General features: G+C 39.1%; 1 protein-coding gene across 4 annotated transcripts in view; it reads left to right on the top strand.

The window, feature by feature from the left end:
• The window catches only part of KDM4C (lysine demethylase 4C), a 392092-nt gene that overhangs the window by 205665 nt on the left and 163076 nt on the right, over positions 1–23351 (top strand). For all 4 annotated transcript variants that reach the window (XM_082628071.1, XM_082628070.1, XM_082628069.1 and 1 more), the window contains exon 12: positions 2832–2940. In XM_082628071.1, coding sequence (XP_082484197.1) covers positions 2832–2940 — 109 coding nt within the window. The remainder of the gene's footprint in view (positions 1–2831; positions 2941–23351) is intronic.

Below are 23351 nucleotides of genomic sequence, written 5' to 3'. Positions count from 1 at the left end.
AATGTCGAATAAAATATAGATGATTTCCTAATTTCACCCAATAACTTTTATCATTTTTATGCATGATTGTCCTACTGAACTATAAAATATTTCTCAGAAGTATCTGAGAAACAGAAAAATATGATCTAATTTATTTGAAAAGGTTGCTGAGAAATTTGAAAATAATATTCACATACCAGTAAATAAAATTTACAACTTAATTTCACATAGCGATTGTAGCTGGATAGATATTGGGATTCTGGAATGGTGAATAAGTCAAATGCCTGTTTATATTTGGTCAGCTTCTTTAAACTAGAATGGAATGGAAAGTAACTTTTCTGTTTCCTTGCTTTCAATGGAGGCAATTGGATTCTCAGTGCTGTTAACCGTCATCTTTATCATTTCTCTGAACAAAGCCTGACTGCCTAGGAAAGCGAGTGCTGCTGTTGAAGGCTGAGGGACTTGGTTTGCTCTCATCAGAAACGGCTGTGTGGTATTCTTTTCTCATACCATGGTGTCAGACAGTCCTTCTAAGTAATACAGACCCATTTCATTTTCGTGTAGTGTGACCAGTGTTTCTTAGTATTAAGCATAATGCTATGTGTATGCTGGTAGCAGTCAGCTTTAGTCAACTTTCTCAAGAAACATTGAGTTATTTTTTAAACAGTGTCTGTCTATCTGTCTATCTGTAACTGGACTCCATGCTTTTCCTGGAATAAATCAAGTGTGTTCACACCTTACCTGCTATTCCTGCTGTCCAAAATACTCCTCCCCTAGAGAGCTAAATGTACTGCTCCCTCATTGCACTCAAGGCTCCACTCAAATGTCTTCTTGTCAGAAAGGGCTTCTCTGATGACCCCATATAAAATAGCCTTCTCCCCATCTCTTTCCATTCTTTGTCATGCTTTATTGTTTTTATTGCATATTTGCTTAATAGTACTTCATAAATATTTACTTTCTACTTGTTTATTGTCTGTGCTCCCCACCCTCGCACCCCCAGTCTATATTGCACTCTTTGGAAGCAGGGACCTTCTGTAGCTCACTCTTAGAACAGTGTGGCATGTAGTAAGGGTTTAATAAATATTTGTTATTGTTGACTAAGATAATTCCTCACATTAATTTTTAGCTGTTATAAACTACAGGTAAATCTCATCCTGTATTATACTTTGTGATCCCAGCTTTTTTTTTTTTTTTTTTTTTTTGTGGTACGCGGGCCTCTCACTGTTGTGGCCTCTCCCGCTGCCGAGCACAGGCTCCGGACGCGCAGGCTCAGCGACCATGGCTCACGGGCCCAGCCGCTCCGCAGCATGTGGGATCCTCCCGGACCGGGGCACAAACCTGTGTCCCCTGCATCGGCAGGCGGACTCCCAACCACTGCGCCACCAGGGAAGCCCTGATCCCAGCTTTGATTAGAATGTTCTCACACATTGTCTCATAATTCTGTTTTGGTGTCAGATGTCAGCATAGTTTCTCTCCTTCTGGGCCCTGCTTCTTCAGCTTACTGGGAAATTCCTGAGACTCCTTTCTTTTGCAGTCAAATGTTGATGCAGACCCACTAGTTTCGAACTTTCTCTAACCACACCCCTACCTTTTTTGGGGGGTTGCTGCATGGGCAAGAAAGCTTGTAAGTAGTTTCTGCCTGGAAGATGTCAGGATGCACATGACTTTTTCCTTTACCTTTGAAAGGAAAATGTAGTCTGGGCAGCTCAGGAGGAGAGATTTTACATAAAATTTAAGTGGTTTCAAGATGACAGTAATGTGCCATATTAAACAACAGCAACAACTTTTGATTTCCTGTTTGATCCTCAGAGAAGTGGCGATTCATTTTTGAATGGAAGGAAGAGTACAGGCTCACCTTGGCAGTATTTCCTCCTGTGTGAGGATAGAAAGCAAAATAACCTGCCACATAGTCACACATGACCAAATGCCATGGTCCTATTTTGTTATGAATATATAATCCTAAATTTAAATTAGTTTTAAAGAACTTTTGAAAACTAGCTAACTGCTGAGTTTATTGTAGGTTTGAGAAGCATACCCTGCACTACAGATAGTGTTTTTGTTTTTTTTTAAAAAATATTTATTTATTTATTTCGGCTGTACCTGTCTTAGTTGCAGCATGTGGGATCTTCATTGTGGCATGAGGACTCCTTAGTTGCAGCATGCGGGATCCAGTTCCCCAACCAGGGATTGAACCTGGGCCCCCTGCATTGGGAGTGCACAGTCTTACCCACTGCACAACCAGGGAAGTCCCCAGATAGTGTTTTCGGTTTTGTTTTTTAAAAATTCTTACTTATTTTTTGGCTGTGTTGGGTCTTCATTGCTGCACGCGGGCTTTCTCTCATTGCTGCGTTGTGGCGAGTGAGGGCTACTGTTCGTTGCGGTGCATGGGCTTCTCACTGCTGTGGCTTCTCTTGCTGCGGAGCACAGGCTCTAGGCACGTGGGCTTCAGTAGTTGCAGCATGCGGGCTCAGCAGTTGTGGCTCACGGGCTTAGTTGCTCCGTGGCATGTGGGATCTTCCTGGACCCGGACTCGAACCCGTGTCCCCTGCATTGGCAGGCCGATTCTTACTCACTGTGCCACCAGGGAAGTCCCTCCAGATAGTATTTTAATATGAAGTGGAAGAATAGTTAATTGACTTCCCTGTCAGTAAAATTATTAATAGAATGGATTCCTATTTCTTTTGACTTGTAGGTTTAAATTTCTTTTAACGAAGTGTTAATTCCTCAGCAGGTGAATAAGTATAAGAGTTCTTCATAATTAACTTGTTGTAAATCATCATAACCATAGTTTTTTGTTTTAAAACAAGTCTTTAACGGTGGCTGTTTCTCCCCCATTTGTGTTCTGTAACCAGATAATAGAAGGAGAAACCAAAACTGCTAAAAGTTGGCGCCATCCACTTAGTAAGCCTCCAGCAAGATCCCCAATGACTCTGGTGAAGCAGCAGGCAACGAGTGATGAAGGTGAGCTTGTGTTGTTTTCCAGTATTTATTCCGTATAGACTGTATAATACTCAGAATTTATTGTCAGTTTGTTGTAACAAACTTTTCTAAAAAATGGCCTGGTAGAGAAGAAATTTGACCAAGTGGCAAATATATACACCATACGGAGATCATAAGTAATACATAATTTATTTGGAATTTATATTTTAGGGATACATACTTGCTTCACATAATCTAGCCATGTTAAAGTCTTCCTTTTTTTATATGATGGGGTAAATTGGTCATTTCTGACATTTGCCTTAAGACCCTCCAGAAGAAGCTGACAATCATTTTTCTCAAGGTATCAAATTACAGAATTAACATGCTTTGTGTTTCTTTGCATTGCCTTTGTTTTTAACTTGAATCCTTTAAATTTATTAACACCATCTGAGTAAGAAACTAGATGCAGTACTTCTATATCCTGTTATACCTGGTGTGTCATGAAACATCCTTTCTCATTAACTAGGTTTTACTGATGTAGCTTGGTGTGAAGTAGTTTTATTTACAACCAGTTACTATTCCTAGATGTAACGTTTATCTGTTTGTCTTACCTTGTTGCCCCTTTTACCTCTCTTTTTCCAAAAATGTTTTTTTGTTGTCTTCAATCATACCTCTGACCAGTTTCTTCCTTGCAAGTGTCTCATAGCATCATAAGGGTCTATTTTTTTTCCATCTCTAAAAGGATCAGTTCAAGCAGGTTTTCCGTAAAAAGCCCTTCTTTGAGATGTTCTCCTTTCCTGGTGGAAATTGTTAATCAAGTCCTATGTCTGTGAGGATGCTGTCAAGGGAATAACATGAATCTTGGGCTCAGGCTTCCATTTAGTTTAAATCCAGTTTATCAGAGTACACATCTTTAGCAGATTTTTTTTAACTTTTATTCACTGTCTTCTTTTATGCCACATGTTTAGTTAGAAAAAAAGATCCTCAGTGTAGGGATCAGATAATGATAGTAGCAGTCTTTGTAATACCAATTCAAGGTAGAATTCTGCCTTGAGTAATAAAAGTAATGAAACATATTTGCCTTTATTTCCATATATCATCATGTTCAGTTTTTCTTTCTCCAACTTTATCATATGCAGCACAAACAGTTTTCCTCTTAGTGCCAAGATAAAGGACTGTTCTGTATAAAGTAATTAATACTTAATTTACATTACTTACGGATTTTCATTACCCTTCCCCATCATAGCCTCTAACAGCATAGCTTCTTGGAAGGGAATGGGCTATCCTAACACATAAGGAAAACTGCCTTCTCCTATGTCATTATCTTCCTAGGAAGTATATTTCCATGTGAATCATCATAAATTGGCCCAGAGTTTCTCCATGGAGAGCAGTTCTGATTTCGATTAGTATAGCTTTCCAAATTTCTAAATGGATTGGTTTAACGAAGACATCTCAAAAGTCTGAGGTTAAATATCTTGCTGAAACACTGGTGATTGTAGCTTTTGCAGCAGTCTCACCCTCTATTTTAATATATTAAGGACTGCTGGAGTCCTCTGGGGATTTTTGAGAATTGAGAGGAAAAATCAGAGAATTACAGTGATGGCTAAAGATTTTTACAGGCTTCCAAACAGAGAGTGGATAATATTCCATGTCCTGGAGCAAATTACTTATTTATTGGGCATTGAATGTTTTTACCTCAGCCTTCTCCCTCTGTGTCTTGGACATCTAAAAGTGAATGAAAATCATGATTATTATGATTATAATTATGCCATTATTAGACGTCATTATTAGAAAGTGACAAAGAGTGGGATTAGTGCTCATTGGGAGCACACAACTCCAAATCTGGCGTCTTTGGGGGATTTCCTACCATAACTCCTGGGCTCCTTTTGCACTCCTCTTATAGAAGTAAGTGTGTATGCCAGACAGGAGCATGACTAGATTGGAGCTTCTGAGAAATTGCATCTCTAAACAGCAGTGTCCCTTATTGGTGAATGAGCATTTCTCTATTCAAGCTGGCATTTGACTCCCTAACAGAAAAGCAGCAGAGGGGAAAGATATTGATCCAGCACCTCTGGGAGCTTATGTGCAGCTGGGAGATAAGAGTCACCTCTAAGCTGCTCTTCTCAAAGGACAGCGCAGTGGCTCTTTGATACTCAGATGGCCTGAAACTGTAGAGATCATTCTAATTGGTGGCAGATCCAATAATTACAGGATCAGCAAGGATTTCCTGACTCTTAGCCTGTTCTTTCCTGGAAGAAGATTTTCCATACTTAGCAGAAAAGCATGAGGGTCTACAGTGGTGGAGCAGAGTGGGGAGATACCTAAGAAACGAATTGATGTTTCAGAGTATATAACATTTTTACATAAAAACTAATATCTAATTCATTCTTTTTAGGAGGGTGAAAAACTGTCTCAAATGTATACTACATATTATTATTATTATAAATTTATTTATTTATTTACTTTTGGCTGTGTTGGGTCTTCACTGCTGCACGCGGGTTTTCTCTAGTTGCGGCGAGCAGGGGCTTCTCATTGCAGTGGCTTCTCTTGTTGTGGAGCACGGGCTCTAGAAACACAGACTTCAGTAGTTGTGGCATGTGGGCTCAGTAGTTGTGGCATGTGGGCTCAGTAGTTGTGGCACACGGGCTCAGTTGCTCCACGGCATGTAGGATCTTCCCAGACCAAGGCTCGAACCTGTGTCCCCTGAATCGGCAGGTGGATTCTTAACCACTGCACCAACAGGGAAGTCCCTGCATATTCATTATTTGTAGTTTAAAAGAAATTACTAATCTGTCTCTGGTTTTCTTTTAACTGAAGTGTTTTTCAGTTCCCTTTTCCCTTACGTCAGGCAGCTGCACAAGGTGATCCTGAAGCATGGATTAATATTCTATATATTTTTCTGTTTTTTAAGCTAATTATACAATGTTGAATTGAAACAGACTTGAAAGAGAAGTGCTTGGGTGGGTCCTTTTAGTTTTGAAACATTCTGGATATGTATCCATTCTCCTCTTGTGATGTGTCACTATAACAGCATGTTCCTGTTCTCCGATTTCAGAGCTTTGTGATTGAGTGTCTATAGGGAAAGGGGTGTGTATGCAGCACGGGTGACCCAGGGAGCCTCTGAGAATAACATCTTGCCTGGCCTCAGAAGGCCCTGAGTGTGAGAGGATGGACACTGGCCGGGCGGGAAGCTCAGAAATCCGCCATAGTAATTCTTTTTCTTTGGTTGCCGAAGATGTCTGCCCAAAGGCTCTCACATGTTTCCCTTAATATTACAGATCGATTGAGGATAAGTGACTTTAAGGCTGTTCATGATCCAGTACCAGCTTCTCTCTGCAGCTTCATTTCCCTCAACTACCCAATGTGAATCCTCCTTTCCATCCATTCAGACAATTGTTTGTGTTTTCTCCTGAGTATGTCTGCTGCTTTATGCTTTCGTGCTTTCCCTGTGATGTACCTTTCCACCTTGGAACTCTCACCTACTTCTCACCACTTACCCCTCCTTCCTCTTACTTCTCTACTGTCCTATTCCATCTATACTTAGCTCTAGCATATCACTCGTCATCTTAAGTTGTGCTTCAGTATTTTTCTCTGTGTCTGTCTCCTCGCTCTCACTCCTCGTGTCTCCCCACTCCAAGTCCAAGGTCAGTCTGTGGCTTAACTCACCTGTGGATCCAAAAGCAGGAAGTCCTTGGTGATTAATAACCTTGAAATCAGCCATTAAAAAAGATAATGAATTTTTTTTTTTTTGCGGTACGCAGGCCTCTCACTGTTGTGGTCTCTCCCGTTGCGGAGCACAGGCTCCGGGTGCACAGGCTCAGCAGCCATGGCTCACGGGCCCAGCCGCTCCGCGGCATGTGGGATCTTCCCGGACCAGGGCACAAACGCATGTCCCCTGCATCGGCAGGCCGACTCTCAACCACTGCGCCACTAGGGAAGCCCATGAAATACTTTGATATAACGTATGCTGTCATGTTAAAAGGAAAACCAAATTCTTGTCCAGGAAGTATTCTCTCTATATATATGTGTATAAAAGAACATATGGTTTTAATTAGCTGTAGATATAATATGTCACCTAACTCAGTTTTGTATCCTGAATGTGTTGGAATCCTCTTTCTACTGTGCCAAATCCTAAAACCTACTCAAAGTTAATATGAAGCTGACGTGTTGCAGATGTGGCCAGTGCTTTGGAGACCTGAGGGTCCCCAGAGTAACGATTGGGATAGTTGCTTAGCTAGCATCTGGGTGTGTATGTAAGGGTGTGTGTGTGTGTGTGCATGTGTGTGTGTGTGTGCATGCGTGCGCATGTGCATGCGTATGTGTATTTCCCAGTTTGAAGGCATTCTTATTCAAAAATTTTTTACTAATGTATGCTTTTTCTGAGTAGTTTTCATTGGCAGCAGTTTGTGCTGACACAAACTCAGGACTTTTCCTGAACTGACATTAGGCTAATAGACATTGTACATTGACATCCACATTCTGAACATGCATTTTATCTATCCCCCTGCCTTGCCCTTTATGGTTCATTGTTTGATCTTTAACTCCTCCTGCACACATATGTGCGTCTTTTAAAATTGAAGTATAGTTGATTTACAATGTTTCAGGTGTCATGTATGTGTTTGTTTCCCTCCTAAAATTTTTTTTTTACTACATTTGTTTCCGGTATAAATTTTCCAACTTTTCCTACTGTTGACTTACAGTATCTTCACTGCTTTTGTACTTACTGTGCACATAACCCCCTTGGTGAAGTGATAAGGTTAATGTTGTTTCTAAAGCAACTGTAAAGGAGAATCCCTGCACACACACAGGAGACCTCATGAACGTGGCAGTGGCTGACGCAGTGATACTCTACTCAGTGATTCCCGTGTTTGTTGGTGTTAATTTGAGTTGACATATTAATGCTGTCTGTGGAGTTTTGCTGGAGACTTAGAAAGTTAAGTTGAAAGTTTATAAGAAAATATACAAGATCGTTATCAGGTGATTTTAGTTCTCTTTTCTTTGCTGATGACTTTTCAAACTTTTTGTAATAAATACCTTTCTCTTATATTTGGGCAAAAAAATATTTTAAAGAGACAAGAGAGTATGGATGTGATGTACTGGATTACCAGATAATCCTCCAGTTAGAAAAGAATCAGAAAAATAATTGATAAATAAAACAATCAACCTTTATACATGCATGGAGAGGCAAAAGTAACATAAAGGGTCTTATTTCTCCATGTCTGTGATCATGGTCAGCCAGCTGCAGTGCTCCATTAGCTGCATGACCCTCCATGCTTTGGCTTTGTGCTTACCAAGTGAAGATTGTAGCAGCATCTGCCACATGAAACTCTTAGGAGGGTTAAAAGACTATGTGTAAGGCACTCAGAACAGTGTCTGGCACATAATGAACGTTTTTTGTCTGTGTTGTGACATGAGGAGGAGCAGGAAGAGGGTGATAGCTGAGCTCTCGAGAAATGAGGGAAATCCAGAGGGGATTCATGGTGAGATGACATTCAGGTGGGTAGGAGAGAGTGAATGCCATGCCGTTTGGAGGAAATATGCTGGGACTAGAGTGGAGGCTGGGAAATCAGAGCTAAGGCCTCATAGGATCCCCCAGACTCATAAAGCGGGACTCTTGAAAGCCTAAGCCCTTAGTTAAGGGTGTGCTAGGGAAAAACTGAAGACCAAAATGGACCATAGGCCCAGGCAGAGGCCAAGAGGTCCCGCTGCTGGGTCTCGGCTTGGGTGGGGAAAGAGGATAGGATAAGAGAAAGTCACCCTAACAATTCTTAACCATAGGGCTGCCGTCACATTTATGCCTCTTATTCCAATCAGAAATTTAAAGTACAGGTGCCTCCAGGGCATCTAGCAGAAGCAATTGCAAAATCTTTTGAACCCACCTGGATAGGAGTTTAGTTGACTAAAAGACAGTAGACGCTGACTGAAGTCCTGGCCTTTGTCCCTTACTAGTTTTTCGACTTCTGGCAAGTCTTCTCTCTGGCCTCAGTTTCCTTTTGTGTAAAATGTGAGCCTTCGTTTTGAGTAATTAGGGCTCCTAACCTACAGGTTCATGAATGGATTTTGACATTTCAAATACCCTGAAATAATGTGGTGATATGTTGAGCTCATCACCCTGGGACCAAATTTTTATTTGTAACTCTTCAACTATAATTTTATACGGAAAGATTGAAAGACGCCAATACCCATCTGTACTGTGTTTACCCAAGTGCAGAGGTGACGCCACCTACACGTTTGAATATTGACAAGATTCAGATTAAAGCGCTGGTTATGGCTCTGATTTTCTTTAATCTGAACTGTCTGGATAACTCTTTCTAAATCATCAGTTCAGCAAGTGCAGTACTGTAATGAGCTGTTAAGGATCTCTTTGAAATTAAAGACAGCTTAGATCCTGATCCTATCTCTGTAATGTCTGCATGCCTTGAGGGCTACATTAAAAGTGTATTTCAGGCAGTGTTACAGCAATTTATTTTTTGGACAGTCTGTCTATATTAATATTATAATTCATTTAGTAATAGATTAAATATTTAAATATAGAGATGGAAGAGGTGGAAATTGCTACATTAATTAGAGATTATTCTTGGAGTTTGGCCATTATGTAACCTATTTAAGCTACATTTTCAGTTATTTTGAAGAATAAAATGTGTACATTTAAGCAAGGAAAATCTCAGGAACTCACATCTGACAAAATCTGATTAATTCCTCAGTGTTTTTCTCTGTTTCACACTCATTTTGTGAAAACATTCGTGTTTATAATGCAATTGAATGATAAATTGGTGCTAAACATGTTTTCCCAAGACTGATTTCACTTTATTAGAGATTTTTGTTTTCTTCTGGGATTGCCTGATATTTCCTGGGTATTTTCTGAACTTTACCCTGTGTCATTTGGTAACTGTTAGTTCTGTTGGTGCAAAAGCTGGCTTTTGGGCACTTTGTAATCATCCCTCAAATAAAAGGACATTACTTTGAATTGGCTGTTTCACTTTATCTTTGGCAGACAGATGTTTTGGAGAATTAATGCCCTCCTGCCCCTGGCATGCTTTAACTCCCTCCTTTCTAAGAGCATAGGTATAGGTTTGCCAATCTTCATTTTGTAAAAAAAAATTTATTTCAAAGATTTAAGTGGATATATTGACCAAATATAATAGTGATGTCTTTTATTGATTCAAACTTTAAAAATGTTATTCTAAGTATTAGATTAAATTAAAAATTTGTTTTAATACCAAAAACATTTTTGCCAGATGGTAATGGGCACGTGACTCTGTTTTTGGTTAGCAACCTGAGACCTGCCTTCTAGTCTCTCCTTGGCTGTTAATGGCTGTATGGCCTTGGAAGACTAAGTCATGTAACCTTCTAAGGCTTATCATATGTATGATGAAATTGTTGGATTAGTGATCCCAAAGTTTCATTCAAACTCTAAAGGTCTTTAATTCTATCAAAATATAACAGGAAGAAACTATCACTTTTTTTTTTTTTTTTTTTTTTTTTTTTTTTTTGTGGTACGTGGGCCTCTCACTGTTGTGGCCTCTCCTGTTGCGGAGCACAGACTCCGGACGCGCAGGCTCAGCGGCCATGGCTCATGGGCCCAGCCGCTCCGTGGCATGTGGGATCCTCTGGGACCGGGGCACAAACCCATGTCCCCTGCATCGGCAGGCGGACTCTCAACCACTGCGCCACCAGGGAAGCCCTATCACAACATTTTAAATCAACTATACTCCCCCCTCCAAAAAAAAATAAAATGTGAGGTCCCCAATCCTAATATATATATGTAATAGGAGAGGATACTGTGTAGTCCTCTTGCTTCATGCTAGCCTTTCTTGGAAAAGCAAAATAGTGAAGTATAAGAACATTCCTCATCAACAGTGTTTCCCCTCTGTAAAAAGTCCTTTTCCCTGCCAGTTTTGAAAAACAAATGCTGTTTTATGATCGTTGCATGTCATGCTCCAAATGTTATTAATTTTTACATAATGATCTCTTCTTTGTTCCATCAATTCTTATTAGCTTGAGGTAATATTATACTTTCATAATAAGCATAGTTATATTTCTGTCTGTTTAAGCAATAAAACAGCAACTTCAGCAGATTACTAAGCAGATTGACTTGGAATGTTTGTTGATAGGTCACAACCAGTATTTTCCTGCATTATGTGAACATAAGACATTAGATGTTGTAGGCACTCAGATTTAATGGATATTTTATCTAGCACTTAGCTTTGTAATAAACGGGCGTTCTCAGTTTAGCTTGATTTTTCTGTTAGCAAATCCCATTGGAGTCCCAAGGGCATTGACCTTTTCTGCAATATAGGGAATAAAAATAAAAAACACCTTGCCCTTATTATGGACTGGCTTGGTAAGGGTTTGATTGAATTAGACAAAAATGCGCTAGCTTTTTAACTCATGTTACACGGTTGCTTTCTATAGTTTTCAGAATCAATCTTGAGACTTTTTTAAAGTGGTTGGCATGAAGTCTTATGATCAGATGTCTATAAGTGCTGAAAGCATTGGGATTGTAAAATGAGAGTCAAGACTTTGATTTATTTGAATTCATGTGTGCCTTGTTTTACTCTTAAAGTCTTGTAGAAAACATCTGAGGAACAGCTTTTGATATTATAATTGTGTGGTTCATTCCATTCTTTAGAAAAATAAATTATTGTATTAGGTTGAAATGTATGAAATTGCTGATATTTGATTTTCATATATCTTCATGTATTACTTTACATTTCCTTAAACTTGTACACAACCGCTTCTCCCTGGAGACAAGGATGTCTTACCCTATAGGCCATTGAATTATCCTGTGTTTTGTACTACATTTTCGGCATTTTTAGTTCTATCTTTTGTTTGGTTGTGGAACTGAATATCATGAATAAGCATGCAGTTTGCAAAGTTAATGTAGCTTTTAAAATTTAATTTTATAATTACTTTATGGTCTTCATTTTCTTTGTTTTGTCTCTGACTATTGAAAACTTAGCTCTGGGCTAGCAATGTTTTTTGCAGGCTGACATTTGGGGACCATTGTCATGGATTTTAGGAAAAGACTTTTTACTTCTGGGAGGGTTGTTAAGTAATATGTGTAAGGCTCCCAAATAGTGAGTGGTTAGGAAGTGGCTCACTTTATCAGCATTTAAATTCGATATAGTATTGTTTTATTCTTTTTTCTGATTCTTAGGTTCCCAGTTTTAGGGAAGTGATGAGGTGACATTTTTTTATACATACCACATGGACCTCTAAATTCTACATTGCTTTACTGTTCATGTTTGGTTTTGTTTTGTTATGGGGAGACATTTTCAAGGTTGAAAAGTGTAGGGATTTTTGTTTTGCTAATAAAAAAGTAGAAACCAAAGGAGAAAAGGTTTGTGATGATATATGAACATATTTGAATATTACTCAAATATTTCTACAGTTGTTAAGGTTTTTTCTTGAGGAATCATACTTTATGATGCCTTTAAATGAGTTAGCGAAGGATCTGGGGTGAGACTCTTCTTGGGAGAAAACAGTGAGTACAAAGGCCCCAAAGGAAGGCAGTTAGTGTGGCATGTTTAAAGAACGGCAAGAAGAACCCCTGATGGCTTTGGATGTGGAACAACAGAAGGAACGTTTGCTGCCTTGTCCTCTTCTTATTTCCATACATCCTCTCGTGTAGTCCACACCCTTGTTTCTCTAGTAGTTGTCATTGTGGCTGCTCTGCATGAAGTTCTCTGTCTCCTTAGCAGCCGTTTTGTGTGATCTGCCAAGTGACACCTCTGTTAGTTCTTGGATCAAAGTGTCTAAGGGTCCTGCTGTCCTTTACACAGATGACCAGAGCTGGCTTTTAGCTAAGAGGAGCATTTTTTTTTGCAGGTAAAGTGCAACATACCAGTTGTTCTTTGCTTGGAGATCTTGTTTTGGCCATTTTAATATAGATGCTGTTAATGAAATAGTTTAAGAAACTGAAGGGTTCTTCCATAGGAAGTTTTGAACTCCTTGAAGGCAAGGGACTGTTGATTTTTGTTTCTTATCTCCAGCATCAGTCATATTGCCCAGTACACAATGAGTTTCATATGCTGTCTTTCACCTATCTTTGATTTGATTCTCAGAATAACTTCCTTTTGGTGCCATGTTGTCAGCTAGTTTTCCAAAGATATGCCAGCTTTTTTTTTTTAACATCTTTATTGGAGTGTAATTGCTTTACAATGGTATGTTAGTTTCTGCTTTATATCAAAGTGAATCAGCTATACATATATCCCCATATCTCCTCCCTCTTGCATCTCCCTGCCATCCTCCCTATCCCACCCCTCTAGGTGGTCACAAAACATCGAGCTGATCTCCCTGTGCTATGTGACTGCTTCCCACTAGCTAGCTATTTTATATTTGGTATTGTATGTATTAGTCCATGCCAGTCTCTCACTTTGTCCCAGTTTACCCTTCCCCCTCCCCGTGTCCTCAAGTCCATTCTCTATGTCTGTGTCTTTATTCCTGTCCTGCCCCTAGGTTCTTCAGAACCATTTTTTCTTTTTTTAGATTCCATATATATGTGTTAGCATACGGTATTGGTTTTTCTCTTTCTGACTTAGTTCACTCTGTATGACAGACTCTAGGTCCATCCACCTCACTACAAATAACTCAATTTCGTTTATTTTTATGGCTGAGTAATATTCCATTGTATGTATGTGCCATATCTTCTTTATCCATTTATCTGTTGATGGACACTTAGGTTGCTTCCATGTTCTGGCTATTGTAAATAGAGCTGCAATGAACATTGTGGTACATGACTCATTTTGAATTATGGTTTTCTCAGGGTATATGCCTAGTAGTGCAATTGCTGGGTCATATGGTAGTTCTAGTTTTAGGTTTTTAAGGAACTTCCATACTGTTCTCCATAGTGGCTGTATCAATTTACATTCCCACCAACAGTGCAAGAGGGTTCCCTTTTCTCCATACCCTCTCCAGCATTTATTGTTTGTAGATTTTTTGATGATGGCCATTCTGACTGGTGTGAGGTGATACCTCATTGTAGTTCTGATTTGCACTTCTCTAATGATTAGTGATGTTGAGCATCCTTTCATGTGTTTGTGGGCAACCTGTATATCTTCTTTGGAGAAATGTCTGGTTAGGTCTTCTGCCCGTTTTTCGATTGGGTTGTTTGTTTTTTTGATATTGAGCTACATGAGCTGCTTGTAAATTTTGGAGATTAATCCTTTGTCAGTTGCTTCCTTTGCAAATATTTTCTCCCATTCTGAGGGTTGTCTTTTCGCCTTGTTTATGTTTTCCTTTGCTGTGCACAAGCTTTTAAGTTTCATTAGGTCCCATTTGTTTATTTTTGTTTTTATTTCCATTTCTCTAGGAGGTGGGTCAAAAAGGATCTTGCTGTGATTTATGTCATAGAGGGGCACATTCTTTTGAATACTTCTGTAAAAGATATTAATCTTTTTATTATCATAAATATACTCAGTGATGTTTTTGACTGAATGGGAGAATAAAGGCCTTTTTTTTTTCCTGAGAGGATAAATCTTGAAATATTTTTATATAGGAGATAACTGGGTGTCTGTCTAGATTGGCTCTTTCTGTTCCAACCTGTCTTGTCATGTTAAAAGTTTAGTGTTTAGGGCATACATTTTCAGTAATTTTCTGGATGATCTTTGAAGAGATTTGCTGGAGACCCTACAGGTTACGCTGGAGACCCAGAAGGGAAAGAATCATCATCTGTTGAAGCCCTAGGTCTGTCTTACTAATGAATAGCATCTGTATGGCTGGTAGCTCATATACTCATTTGGCAGATGAAGGAACTGAGGTTTAGAATTATAACCCAACATTAAGACCACATAGATTACATGAATGAAACATTGTTTTAATTTATTCTAATAGGTTTAGATCAGAGGTCTACTCTTGTAACCATGCTTACCTCAAAATAGTTGAATAACCATTGTTCTAGGCCACAAAGTCAGGGCTTTTATAACATTTCTTTCCTAATTTATTACTTTAACTGTATAATGTTTGTTATAGATTTAATCTTGTGATCACTTAAATGAATATTTTTAAGTATTATTTGTTAGTTTCACTGTTTACTAGTTGCACTCTTTAAAAACTTATATATGCTTTTATATGACAAGCAGTGTAAATTGTTTTATGTAGAAAGTAAAAAAATAAACCCTTAATCATTAAAGTTAACAGTGTACATCTATAATAATCCCTGTGATCACGTCTTAGTGAAGCCCCCACCATGCCTTGAGAAGTGTTATTAATTGAGGGGGAAAGTTGCTCTCTAAACAATGGGGTATGCCTCTAGATTAGTATAAGTAGAAGTCTCAAGAAGGTTCTCTGAACATCTTAAGATTCTCAAGTGAATGGCAGCAAGCCTGACTTTCTTTTCAGAACCAGAAAATTTTCTGAATTCCCTGAGCTCTCACTTTTCTAGGGACCTCCTCCTCCTTCTCTTCATATGCTCTGCAGGATTGACTCTTTCCCCGGCAGTACGCTTGTTGCTGCTCTGGAGTCTCTGGGTCAGCATGGGATGTACTGCTGACTTGCAGACTTTATAGTTATGTATGGACAGGACACATTTCTAGTTGTCCCTTTGAGACTGATCTTTTGAGAAACAGCATTGTTTATGGTCGTGAGGAGAGGGCGGGTCCTTCAAGCGAGGGTACTTCTGACAGCAACGGTGTGTCTTACTTTTCCCAGGCGCCAACTGGTGTCCTACAGTTTAGTTTCTTTCTGACGCTAATGACTCAGCGTTAGCACAGCCGCTGCAGGTTAAGGACTCAGTCCAGTCTCACCAGTTGTCCCCACTTCAGATGCCAATTGCAAGTCCTTACACCTGACCACTGGGCTATAAAGTCTGGGGGTTCCCTACAGTTCCCTCCTCAGGTTTGATAATTTGCTAGAATGGTTCATGGAAGTGAGGAAAACAGTTCTTACATTAACTAGTTTATAACTCAGGAACAGCCAAAAAGAAGGGATGCACAGGGCAAGATACGAGGTGGGGGTAGGTGTGTGAAGAACTTTCATGCCCTTTGCAGGTACATTACCCTCTCGATCCCAGAACCCTGTCATTTAGGGGTTTTGTGGAGGCCCCATTGTGGCTACACGATTGATTAAATAGCTGTCTATTTGGCAATTGACTCAATCTCCAACCTCTCTCCCTTCCCCTGACGTCAGAGGTGGGGCTGAAGTGCTAACCTTCTACTCATGCATTGACTTTGTATTCATGCCTTGGTCTTTCTGGTGACCAGCCCCGATCCTGAAGCTATCTAGGCGCCCCCAGCCACCAGTCATCTCATTAGCTGACAAAAGACACTTTTCAATTCTGCGATTCCAAGCGTCTTAGAAGCTCTTGTGTCGGGAACTAGGGACTAAGACCAGATATTAATATTTTAACCAATGATGTTCCTCTCACCCATATCATTCAGGAAATTCCAAGGGTTTTAGAAGCTCTGTGCCAGAAACCAGGAAAAGACCAAATAAATGTTTCTTTTTATGTGACAATATCATAGCGAGTATGACGTAAATAGCAAGCAAGGAGGATTTGGAGAAGTATTTAAAATACATTGGAGGGACCTCCCTGCTGGTCCAGCGGTAAAGAATCCGCCTTCCAATGCAGGGGACGCAGGTTCGATCCCTGATCAGGGAACTAAGATCCCACATGCCACAGGGCAACTAAGCCCAGGCGCCACAGCTATTGAGCCCGCGCGCCACAGTGAGAGAGCCTGCGTGCCGCAAACTACAGAGCCCACATGCTCTGGAGCCCGCATGCCACAACTAGAGAGAGAAAACCCACATGCCATAGCTAGAGAGAGGCCTGAGCGCTGCAACAAAGAGACCGAGCGCCACAATGAAAGATCCTGCGTGCTGCAACTAAGACCCGACGCAGCCAAAAATTAAAGAAAATAAATAAATAAATAAGATAAATAAATATTTAAAATACATTGGCAGGATCGAGGGGAGTTGTAAGCAGGCTGCCTGTGAGGGGCTACTTACTGTGATTTTATCTGCAAGTAATTTTAGAGGCAGAAGTTGTGGTCGACCTCTTAGTACCCAGTTGTCACAGGTGTAAATCAAATATTGTGGTTTAACTTTTATTTCTTCTTGAGCACTCTTAGTGGATTCTATATGCATATCTATTTCTACTACCTTTCTCCAAGAGCTTTTATTTCTGCCAGAAATATTCAGAGTTGGAGGCAAAAGCTTGGTTTCCTAGGTGTAAGTCAGAAAGAATATTTTTAATATTCTGGGATACTGTGTGCATGATCCAGAAGCTTGCTGCTTGGTCTGTAGGCAGGCAGGTTCTACTGATTGTTTTTTAGTGATGTGGCGATTGAAATATTTTAGAGCAGCCATTAGGGTGCTGCTGGTATGACGGCAGTGTTTTCAGTGGTTTACTTCAGTACGTTTATCCAGGATCGTATCTGTTTTCCCCATTCCCCCACCACAGTAGTGCTTGTCAGGGGGCTGGCTACCTTCATAGGAGGCCACTTAAACAGAGGAAACACGTCTCCTCTTGTGTTTCTGTAAATACAGTAGTCCAGGAGTCTAGATTTCTGCCATGCGGTAGGAGGCTCACCAAGAAAAAAGATAATTAAGTGTCGGCATAGAATTTTTTTTTTCCCTGCTATAGCTGGCAAACCTTGCAGACCTTGAAGAAGCGAGAGAAAAGAAGGCCTTCTTGCAGTATTGACTTGTTTTCTTTTTGCTTAAGCATTACTCGTTGATTGAGGAAAACAGTTTATGAGATTCTTGCTTGGCTGTGAGAACACAGTCTACACCAGCTTTATTAGGGCTGTGTTGTTCAACAGTGACTCTGTGATACTAATACTTTTGGGTGAAAGTGCACAAGTATAGTCAGTGATTCTCAGTCTTTTCCTCAGGACTGCTTATGCTCATAATCATTTTGAAGACCCCAAAGAGGTTTCATTTCATCTCCTTTCTTTTCATTTCCTTTCTTGCACTCCCTTCCCTTCCCTTCCCTTCCCTTCACTTCTCTTCTCTCCCCAGCCCATTTGCTGAAAGTTAAAACAGGGAAACATTTAAAGTAACGATCATAAATGCATAAACAGTTACATTTCTTTTCTTGAATTCATCCATTAGTTTTATTTTCTAGGTTAAAACCCCCAAATTAGTCTCATCTTTATTCATGTTTCCTATTATTAAAACAATTATTATTGTTTTTTGTTCTTTAAAAAAAATTTTTTTTAATTAAAAAATTTTTTTATGGAAAGGCATTTTATTTTAAATATAGCAGTGTGTACATGTCAATCCCAAACTCCCAGTCTATCTATCCCTCCCCGCCCCACTCCCCCCGACCCCATAACCATAAGTTTGTTCCCTAAGTCTGTGAGTCTGTTTCTGTTTTGTACTTATCTGCTGAAAGTTAAAATGGAAAAATTTAAAGTAACAATAATAAATGCATAAACAGTTACATTTATTTTCATAAGAAAATAACAGTTTTCCCAAACCATAAGGATAAAGAGAAGAACAGCATTGTTTTACATTTTTTGCAGAGCTCTTTAATATTGGGTTTAATAAAAATTGGATTCTCATGTCTGCTCTGCATTCAGTCTGTTGGACCATGTTGTTCTGGTTGAGGTATATTTGAAGAAAGTCCAGCTTACCAGGGATACATGGTTAGAAGGGGTGCAGTATTTTAATAGCCTTTTCAGATAATTATGGATATTCTTTGACACTACATAAAACGTGACAAATGGTGGTTTTTTAAAGATTAGTTGCAACATGAAATCTGAAATCCCATCAGTGAACTTTTTGTTCTCTATTAAGCTAAAAATACATTGGTCTGTCTTGCACTTTGAGTGGGTCTTCTATGCATGCGTGATTTTGTAACGTCATGCATTGGTAAACAAAGATCTGTGTCATACAGGTCTTTTTATATAATATAAAAAAATTACATTTGTTATTATCACCCTCAATTCCATTAGAAATAGCTTTAATTATTGGGAAACTGTCAAGCTCACAAAAGTGGATACAAATTTTCCAAAGTTCTAATTTTGACTCAGAAGCTTGAATTTCACCATTGTCAACAAATACTGTCAGTAGTTTTTTTGTTAAAATGACAGCTTTCTTTGTTCACTTTCATTGCTGCCAGATACCCAAGTCTGAATAACCATAGCTTGTCTGTTAATCATTCGTTGAAGTAAAAATGGTGTTCCATGAAAAAGGCAGCTCATTCAACATGTGATTCAATTAATTGCACATGTGCTTTTCCCAAGACAACCATTGAACTTCAGTGTGCGGCAGAAGTGCTTTACGCATACATCCCATTTTATTGCACATTTAATAAAATTGATACTTTTTTCTTTTTTTTTTGCTTCATCAAGGCATTGTTAAGAGAACACCCCCCCCCACTGCCAACTGCAAATTTGAGATAGTCAAGAATATAACGACTGCATTGGTGCCACTGCCTTGATTCAAGCTAAGGCACCAACAGTTTTACCCTTCATTGCTTTTGTGTCACCATTACAAATGTCAGCAGTGTGACACAGGCAAATAAAGTCTTCGTGTTATTATTTTTTCAGTTTTTTAAATTAATTTTTATTATAGTTGCTCCTTCATGTTATTATGAAATTGACCATACAGACCTCATGAAATTGTGTTGTGTATCTCCTAGAGTACACAGACCTTACTTTGAGAACTGCTGTTACACTATTAGCTCTTCTTTTGTTCTTGTTGAGAATACAGTTGGGAAAGAAGGGAGTTCTATGCTGGTAACATTTTCACAGATTTCCCAAACTTTGATGCATTTGCATCAAGGAACCTTTCCTTTGCCTCATTCTCTCTTGATTCTATAGCAAACTGTGGCATTCGGGGTGAGACTCAGAGCTTCTGAATGTTGCTGTGCTGGTATATTAAAAAAAGATAATTATAGTAATAAAAACATTGGTATTCATTGAATGCTTACAATGTCCATGTCCTTGTATGGTTTTTTTTTTTGATTTGATATTTGTATATATTGTGGAATGATCACCAAAATTAGTCTAGTTAACATACATCACCACACAGTTACAAATTTTTTTCTTGTGGTGAGAAAAAGATCCACTCTGTTAGCAATTTTTAAATATACAATACAGTATTAATCAATCAATCAATTACTAGTTAGCTATTACTAGTTAACTACTGATACTATTGATATCTTAATATTATATAATAGTTAACTTTTTTTAACATCTTTATTGGAGTATAATTGCTGTACAATGGTGTGTTAGTTTCTGCTTTATAACAAAGTGAATCAGCTATACATATACATATATCCCCATGTCTCCTCCCTCTCCTTGTATGTTTAATATCTGCCCCTGCCCTCTTCTTTTGTGAAGGTGTTGTGAAAACTAATTTGATATTTAAAACAGTGTGGTCTATTTTCATTGCCTGACATCTTACAAAATGCATCATTTAGGGAAGTAAATATATACCAGTGAGATTACAGTGTAACTTTAGAGGTTCATTAGTTAACTATAGTTGAAGAAGAGGAGGAGGAGAGGAAATTCCTAGGCATAGTGATGCCAAATGATCAAAACATTTAGAAGCTACGATGCAAAAAACATTTTCCCTCTTCCGTATATTGGAAGATAGAAAGTATTTTTTTCAAAAGTAACTGGATGAAGAAGGTACACTAAAAAGAGACCAGAAACAGGAAAGGTGTTTAGAGGCTGAAAGGGAGGATTTTCATTTGGAATTGTGTGATGATGAGAGTATTTAGATATCCTGAAAGTACTTTGCCCCCCAGAATATTTAGGACTTGTAGTTTACATGAATATCATGAATCTGGGAAAGGCAATAGCCAAGGTTAGTCTATTCTTGAACAATGCCATGGTTCAAAGGTAAGCAAGAGCTCTTGGAGATAGAGGAGGGATGAATAATTTGATGAGATAATTTCAGGAAGACAAAATACTTACCGTCAAGAATGTGCCAATGTTTCTGACTTTCACAACTAAGTTAAGGGCTTCCCTGGTGGCAGTGGTTGAGAGTCCGCCTGCCGAAGCAGGGGACACGGGTTCGTGCCCCGGTCCGGGAGGATCCCACGTGCCGCGGAGCGGCTGGGCCCGTGAGCCATGGCCGCTGGGCCTGCGCGTCCAGAGCCTGTGCTCCGCAACGGGGGAGGCCACAACAGTGAGAGGCCCGTGTACCGCAAAAAAAAAAAAAAAAAAAAAAAAAAAACTAAGTTAAAATCTGAATAATCATTATCATGTACTTATGATTAAATGCCATCTCTTTTTCCCCTCTCATAAAATTTAGCATGGAATTGACAGACAGATCATATGAAAATAAGATAATTGGTTGGATTTTATGTAATAATATATGCATTATATAATCACTTTAGAATTTACAAAGAATTTTAGCACTTTGGAATTTAAAAAGAAATTTTACATTTACTATTTCATTTTAATATTAAAAAGAAAAAAAAAACCTGAAATAGGTGAGAAAGGAATGATCACCATATGAGAATCTATCTTACGGAAAGAGTTAGAATTTAAAGCTAGGTCTTTGGGGGAGTTCCCTCGTGGTCCAGTGGTTAGGACTCAGCACTTTCACTGCCGTGGCCCCGGGTTAAATCTCTGGTCAGAGAACTAAGATCCTGTTAAGCCGTGTGGTGCGGGGGGGAAGAAAAAAGCTAGGTCTCTGGACAGACAGTTCCTGTACTTGGGACTGCACAGTGTTCCTGCCATGCTGCTTTGCATACTCTGGCCTGGAGAGCATCCAAACAGAAGACAAATGCTCTTTGGGCCAGAATGTGACCTCATTTTGGGGCAGGACAGCTGTAGAGCAGGGTCCTCTACCAGGTCAGTGTTGAGTCTGAGGACAAGCTCAAGGTGTATCCTAGATCAAGTCTTAGACCAAGTCTGCCAGAGGGCTTGGCACACACACTTTCCTGCTCTCTGGCTCCATTGTTAAGAACTGTTCTTTTCCTGTACTTCTTGTTCATTTTCACTAGGCTTTTAGGAATTAAATATTTCCTTAATCCCTAAAAATATTTTGAGAACTCATCACCTTAACTTATGACCATCTAAAGGAATAAAAGCATCATCCATCTTGTGAGTTTCCATCTTTTTTTAATAAAGCAAATGATATGATAACTTCATTGTGAGCCAATACGTAGAGTCCAAGTTATTCAAACCCAAGGATTTTTTTTTCAGTTTAGATCTCATTATATATGTTGGAGATATTAGCTATTAGACTTTATGGTATTTCAGGTTCCTGGTTAACTTTCACTCCCATCTTTCACTTGTCAAATTTTGGTCTTCACAGTAAGTCTTCTATTGTGTATTATAAGGAAACTGAGGTGGAGACTGTTAACGTTTAGTGTCAGATTACTTTATTTCAAATGTAGGCAAAGGTTCTTACCTTTTGTTTTGTTTCAAACACTGCCTCTGACTGAATGCTTAAGCATTTTCCATTGTAAATAATAATAATGTTGCTGCTGCTGATACCATCACCACCACCAGCACCTCCATGGAAACAGGAACGTTCCCTTTTGCTTCAGTTGGCATTTGATGTCTTTCGAATTATTTTCAGCCTAATTTAGCTCTTCCTATTTTCCACTTGAGCAAATCCACTTTGACTTTTTCTAAAACAGGTAAGTCAACAAGGCAAGGACAGGAGCACATTAGTTCACAGGTATACCCCTTCTGGGACTTGAGGACATTGCTCTACAGTATTTATTTGTAGCACTGAGACAGCTACTGGTGAGGAAGTTTAGAGTGTATCACAGCTGTATAGACATCGAGTACTAGGGGTAGCTGCGGTTGCTGCCACCCGCTTTGATATACTATCCTCTGCTATGGGCATGAGGAATTTTTCCTCTTAACCTGTTATGTCTTTCTGTATTTTTCTGGCCTTCTATAAATTTTTGTAAAATGTCATTTTTGTGGAATAGACCTATGCCTCTTTTATGTTAACAGATATACATGCTTAAGAGATTTGACCCTCTGGGAAATCATATTGAACAAACGAGATTCGGCATAGGGATTGTCTTTTATATCCATGTAATGGCAGTACATCGCTTGGCACATGATAGGTGCTCTGTAAATGTTATTTACCTGAATTTTGAACCTAAAAGTTAATTAAATGAAATACAATTAATAAATTTTTATTAAATCATGCACAATGTTAGGTCAGGAAACTAAAAATATTGGTAAGACAGGTAGTGGCTAGCAAATTCCTCTGCTAGCTGGAAGATAATCTCACACATATAAACCCTTTTACTCTGGGAGGTATCATGGTAGCACAAGAAACACGGAAGGAGTGGAGTTGAGAGGAGAGAGCGGTTTAGTGATTCCTGGCAGGGATGGGGAAGGAGTGGAAAGGAGGGTGGCCTGTGTGGCCATCGGATCTCAGGTAGTCCTTGATGTCGCGGACGATGAAGATTTTGTTTCACCTCTCGGAATATATTTGAAAGATAAAATAGGTTTCCTGTCTGACATTAATATCACAGATACTTTGGAGTGTGTGCTTCTTTTATAATCAGGGTTATTGTTTTA

Source organism: Mesoplodon mirus (assembly GCF_964341445.2).
Source record: "Mesoplodon mirus genome assembly, chromosome: 1".
Lineage (NCBI taxonomy): Eukaryota > Metazoa > Chordata > Mammalia > Artiodactyla > Ziphiidae > Mesoplodon > Mesoplodon mirus.
The sequence above is the reverse complement of the archived record's forward strand: the minus strand, read 5'-3'. Positions and strand labels throughout refer to the sequence as shown.